The sequence below is a fragment of the Lupinus angustifolius genome, chromosome LG01 (genome assembly GCF_001865875.1).
Source record: "Lupinus angustifolius cultivar Tanjil chromosome LG01, LupAngTanjil_v1.0, whole genome shotgun sequence".
Lineage (NCBI taxonomy): Eukaryota > Viridiplantae > Streptophyta > Magnoliopsida > Fabales > Fabaceae > Lupinus > Lupinus angustifolius.
In genome coordinates, this window is record NC_032009.1 from 34,885,495 (window position 1) to 34,891,805 (window position 6,311).

The following is a 6,311-nucleotide window of genomic DNA, read 5'->3' on the forward strand; positions in this document are numbered from 1 at the left end:
TACGAGTACGTGCATTCATAACTGTAAAACTACAATTCATCATAAACTTAGAATAATGCATACAATAAAAAACACTCTTCTAAAATATCTCCATATGCATCTTGTATTGATGCCAGGTTCAAATTACAGAATAAGAGTGATAATGAACAAACATTATTGCAAGCTTATCCAGAATTTTGAGACTACTCCAAGTCCTATTCCAATTTCATGTTTGTTACTATGACCGAATCATGAAACATTATTTACCTTCATTACTCTGCGGGTGTAACTTCTCGGTCCTCTTGTATCTCACCAGAGTTGAGAAGTGAGCTGATGGTGCTTCCCTCTACTGCACCTTCAGATTCAGATGGTTTTGAGATCCTATTCACCTCATCAGAGACCTCTGAAGACTGAGCTACTGACTGATTATCTGACGCCTGTTCCTCTTGGACCACCGGCTTTGGGCGTCTGATTGCTTCGGCAGCCTCCGGCATCGCGATCGGGGGAGGTTGAGGGGGGACCCAAACACGTTGGACTGGCTGTTGACTGGAAGTAGCTGCATAGGGTGCTCTGTTATACTCATTTTTGCTATCAATCTCTTGGATTCTGACATTTTTCCTCTGCCACCAGGGCACTGGGTCATCACCATTTATAATTTGAGTGGTATCTTGGACCTTGATATTCAACCCTTCACCATTTACTTGAGACTGTAGAACTTGGGTAGAAGTGTTTTGCACCTGACTAACCTCCCAAGGCTACAAAGGAGAAGTTGAAGCAAATAATCAGATACATATCAAATAATACAGAATAAACAATGTCAAAAATTATGCATAAATTACTGTTCCATGAAAAGAAAACTAAGCAATTAACGTTTATATCACTCTTATGGTGTAATTAGAAACACCATATAAGACATTATATCTTTCAGATTAAAACAATATAGCCTAGGTATCCTAAAAATTTGTAGCATACAAATTGTTTCCTTTCCCACTTCATATCCCTTTTCCTATCAGGACCTCTTTAAACATAGTAAATTTTATTCACATAGTCCGACAGACTTGTACTCATTTATTAAGAAAATAAGGAGTTAAGGACCCATTAAAACATGCTCAATTTTAATTTGACATTTGCAAACAATTGATAATTATGAAGTTTTTTTTATGTTAACCAAGGGTATCCCTCACCCTATGAGTAGGAATTAACCATTTCGAGGTACATGACTGCCTCTCCCAGATATCGAACGTTTGCCTTTGGCCTTGAACGATACAAACAGATCCAACATGATCTTACACCACTAGACTAACTCCTTGTTGGTAGATAACTATGAAGTTTGCCATAAAATACAATTAAAGTTTTTGTTAAATTAAATATTATGATCTTAGCAGAACAGAAACTCGAAATGAAATTTAACACTAGATGAACTATCTTTTCGTTGATGATCCAGTTCCAGGACATATCAACTTCACAAATATGATCAGTAATCAGACTACTAAAATCTAGAAACCATCACTCTGCTATTGACTTGAAACTGAAGCATATGTAACCTACTCAAATAAAAAATAAATAAATTCATAAACCTATTTTTTTCTTCAAGAAATGCAAAGCAAGCTCTTTGGAACAAACCTTGGATCTAGGCAGTAAGCGAGGATTTGAGGGTTGTTGAATAGGGTTTGGGGGTAAATCATTGATGTCCTGCATTAAAAGCCAATCTTTCATAAAAGTAATAGTGCCCCACATAAAATTAGCAAATCCAATAGAGAAGAAAAATCTTATTTGAACAACATAATGTTTTTTACTAGACAAAAACACCTCTACTCACATATCAAACTTTAACAGCTTTTACTTCTGTTATGGAATGTGAACAGGGTAGAGAGAGAGAGAGTGAAGAGGAAACAGTTCCAACCGTAATTGTGATTTTTGAATTGTTAACTTAAATGACAAAAAGAGCCAGGGTATTTATATTTTATACCATAACAGAACAGCCAGGACTGAACAAAATATGTGCTAGGCTAACAGTACAATTTAGTTGCTAACAAAATACTAACAGACTGTAATCAATTTCCTTTTTTTAATAGAAATCCATCAATGGTGCACAAAATGAAAGTATGAAATTAGACGTGCAACTAAATTTATTCAGATTAAAAAGCATAAAGGTTTTACTCTAATGTTAGAAGGTTTCTCCCCTCTTTGGACCATTGCCATTATCTGCAAAGTGTAATTGTAAAAGTCAAACAAAACCTTCTAAGTACGGAGGAAGGTAAATAACACTCTGAATCCAGCAATAGAAATAATTCGATAATTACTATTAGGAAGTTGTCTATCCTAAAGTATTTAACTCAACAGTTATTTTCCAATCATTATATTAGTGACCCTAATACCCTATGCATTATTGAAAAAACATTCACTATAATCCCAAAATAAAGACAACTAGCGCTTCATTTTGGGGAGTTACAAAAGCAAGCAAGATAATTACTACCTCCATATATGACTTCGGATGAAGACCATTTGATGGTTCAATAGATGCAGGTGGGGATAAAGATCTCACTGCACATAACATTCTAAGTATACATAATAATTCATAAAATATGACTGATTTAATTATATTTAATTAACATGTAACAACCTGAATGCAAGTCATAGGCTGCCTTGCCATTTGTAATGAATTGCTGCATATATTTCAAAAATTACAGTTGTCAAAAAGTCAAAGTTTATTTTAGACAACTCAAATGAGGATCATAAAATATGTGCCGACATTTTATTAAAGATGATAAGAGATCCCCATCTACATCTGTTTATATCTGACCTTTGAACTTGTTTGAGTGACCCGGAGATCTTCTTGCCCTGAGACAGAGATTCCATTAGAAACTATATTATGTGCCATAATTCGGAAGAACCAAAACAGTAACAACAACCAAGCCTTAGTCCCACTAATTTGGCAGAAACAAAAATCAATACGGAATTATAATTTTACGTAAAAATCTCCAGCATAAATGTGCTAGAAATTGTGACATAAAGTCATTGAATTTATCAGGAAGCCTCAAAAGATTGTATGAAAGTCGAATTCAATTATTCAAGGGAACAATTGAGCTTCCTGACACAACAATGAAGCTAGAATCCAGTTAGAATAATTAAAATGCACATAAAGTCTGTGAAAGAACTTGATAATCATGTAACATATCCCTTGTAGCATTCTCAAAGGGTTATAAATACACAAGTTCCTCGATTTCACAACGACATGCATTCTTGACAAATATACAAGCATTTTTGGCAAATTATAAATCAAACCTCAAACCATTCGAAACTTCTCATCTTAGCCTGACAGATTAAAAGGTAATGCTCAATTACCTTCCAATCTTCTTATAGCATTAGTCATTAACTTCATTTCTTGTATTTGGTTGCCTAAAAGGCCAACAATTTCCACAAAGTATTTCCTCTCTGCAAAGTATACAACCAGATGCGGCAAAGGCTAAAGTCATCCCTCTGTCATAAAAGGCTTCCAGGGAAAGTGGGAGCATTAAAAAATCAAAGATATTCCATAGGATGCAAGTTAAAGTTCTATTGTACCCACCTTCAACTGTTGAAGCCAGCATTTCTTGGCTTGCTCTAGCCACATCTGCAGCTGCAACTGCAGCTGATTTTGCAGCTTGTGCAGTTTCTTCTGCTAATGTCAGTTTTTTGTCTGTTTTCTTTAATTGTTTATCATCTTCTTCTAAGACAACCTTGCGTACCCAAGATTTTAACCGAGGAAGAATCGAATTCTAACACATGGAACATGCTTCCGAAGTTCAGTTAGGATCACAAAGTGATACAACTTGTGCATTTAGCAAAATGATAATTACAAGAAAGGATAAAAATGTCAATAACATACTAAACATGATACAGCAATATGCCCCTCAGCCATTAGGACAACAATTTGGTGGTATCATGCAGAACAGTTGGTGGTAAATACCTTAATTATTATAGCTGTTCCAGCACCTGAGGCAGCCAGTACCCCAACAGCAATAAGGGCGTGGTACCAGTGAAATCTGGAGCGTGATAAGGTTTGCGATGAAGTGTTAACACCAGTAGAAGCAGGTAAACCCGGCTGCAAAGTTTGTTGTGGGATATTCAATGATGTCTTCAATTGTTCATCTGTTAGTATTACAATAAGCCATGTTCAAAAGGTAACTGAGGCTGGAACCGATCCAGCTCAACTGAAAACAAAATGAAATGGAGAGGATGCAAAGCTATACTGTAACTTCAAGATTAGACATTTCACCTTGATTTATACCAGCTGTCTGCACACTTGGAGGTGAATCCTGTGATTTGAACCAAAGGCAATGATTAAAATGGATGAACATACAGGAAAGCAATAAAATGATAATAAATTGGTTATTTGTCTATGAACAAGAAAAAGAGCACTGCATAAAATTGAGTGGCAAATAAAAAAAAAGTAGCTTACAGGTACACGCTGAAAGGCTTCATCTATCTCCTCTTTCGTCAGCCCCTTCTTCTCCAAAAATGATCGCCTGTAGATGACAGGGGAACCTTTAACTTTGGGGTGTGATAAAAATTTCACAGCATTCTGAACTTGTTCTTCGCGCAATGGTTGTGAGTTCACAAAGACCGATGTAGTCGAAGTCTGTTTAGCAGGGTCCTCTTTAGCATTTTGCTGATCCACATTTGTTGGCTGCACTGTTTCAGCACCTAAACCTAAAAAAAAGAGAATCAACAAAATAACCATATCATACCGAGAAAAACGTAAATTACAACTTATCTAAAACATTCAGCTAGCAGATCCAATTAAACATGGAAACATTCAATAGCAAACAATACAATAGAATAATGAAGGCAATCTTTGGTGTAAGAAAAGTAAGGGAGCGGCGTCCCACAAAGTGTGTCACTCATATGCCATCAGCTCTGATTGGTCAGAAAAAAATACTTAATCTAACTTTTAACTCAAACACATCTTTCAACCAATCAGAGAGTTTCACACTTTTTAGGACAAAAGATGTTCTCCCGAAAAGTAAGGCAACCGTGGACATCAAGAAGCAGGGAAAATGTTGCATTAGTTCCAGACTTCGCACTTTCAATCCAACAACCACCACATGATAATTCCAAACACTCATTCCTCAATTAAATAACTAATTGACGATTCAACAATAAATTCTAAAAATTAAAATTGACTAAGTTATGTTACAAATATTTCTAACCAATACTTCTTTTACTATACAAAAAGTAACGCATACATAACTCAGGAAAGGGAACAAAAGAAAGAAAACAAAGAGAATAAAGTTTTGCACAAGTGAAAAGTAGAATCAGCGAAAGACTCCGTTCTAGATACCGAGACAACTACAGATTCTACAGAGATGAGTAATAAATAAGAAAGCAGAAATGAATAATATCACCGATCGTTGACGGAAAACATTAGAATTGAAATAATAATTAGAGAAATTGAATCGGAGGAAGAAAATAAAGAAATAAGGAATATACCGTTGTTATCGTCGGAAGCGGTGGAAGGAGGTGGCGATTGAGTGGCCATGAGTGAAACTTCATAAAATCAGAGGATGCAAAAAATGTTTACATAGCGGAATTAGAGTGAAGAATGAAGTAACTAGAATAAATTTAATAATAATTTTGTTTCATTATTTTTGTAACAGACTTTCATGCACAAGAAAGAAACTAATAATCTATATAAAATTAACTCTAATTTTGTTACCAATATATCATGAATTATTAAATATTGTATTAAGAAATGTTCTAAAAATATTGTTTACCAAATATAAAATATAAAAAATTGATATTTAAAGTTATTTTTTTAGTATATTTATATTTCGAAAACAAAATGTTAACATTTTATTTATTAAACAATCTTATATCCAATACCCTAAACACTTATTGAAATATCTCTTCTCCAAATTTAGTTGGACAAGTATAGATAGACACTGTTCCTATCCGGCGAACCAAAGGTCATGTTTAGACGCCGAGGTGGCCCCACTTGTTGGGACCACCGAAGTTGACCCAGGAGACAACATGCCTTCCGTACTCCACCAACCTACCTGCCAGCGCAACAGACGGGTTGCAGAGCAGGCTAAGAGACAAGAAGGGCACAGTGTACGACCCAACAGGCCGCCTGACACGGGAAAAGCAGCTCCAGACAGCACCTTTGGTCGGCCACGCGTCGCACCACCAGCCAAGAGCCCAAGGTCAACTCTCACTCCTTTAAATAGGAGTACCCTCCAACAGGAAGTATCTTAACCTCAACTCCTAGACTCTCTAATATTATTCTTCTTGTCACTCACTCTCTACTTCATATACTGACTTGATCGTCGGAGAACCTTTTCAGGTACCTC

General features: G+C 35.8%; 1 protein-coding gene across 6 annotated transcripts; it reads right to left on the minus strand.

Annotated features, from left to right (window-relative positions):
• LOC109362620 (peroxisomal membrane protein PEX14-like) lies at nt 1–5,583 on the minus strand. 6 transcript variants are annotated; one of them, XM_019608577.1, is made up of 12 exons: nt 5,452–5,583; nt 4,421–4,665; nt 4,238–4,277; nt 3,929–4,110; nt 3,548–3,737; nt 3,325–3,414; nt 2,783–2,820; nt 2,603–2,645; nt 2,456–2,523; nt 2,140–2,184; nt 1,603–1,671; nt 1–734 (listed from the first exon to the last, which is right to left on the minus strand). In XM_019608577.1, exons 1-12 carry the CDS (start codon nt 5,498–5,500, stop codon nt 252–254), a joined length of 1,542 nt encoding a protein of 513 aa, XP_019464122.1. In that variant the 5' UTR covers nt 5,501–5,583; the 3' UTR covers nt 1–251. The 6 variants fall into 6 exon arrangements, with proteins under 6 accessions (XP_019464122.1, XP_019464105.1, XP_019464113.1 ...); XM_019608560.1 differs by having other exon boundaries at nt 3,929–4,119; XM_019608568.1 differs by having other exon boundaries at nt 4,421–4,671; nt 5,452–5,582.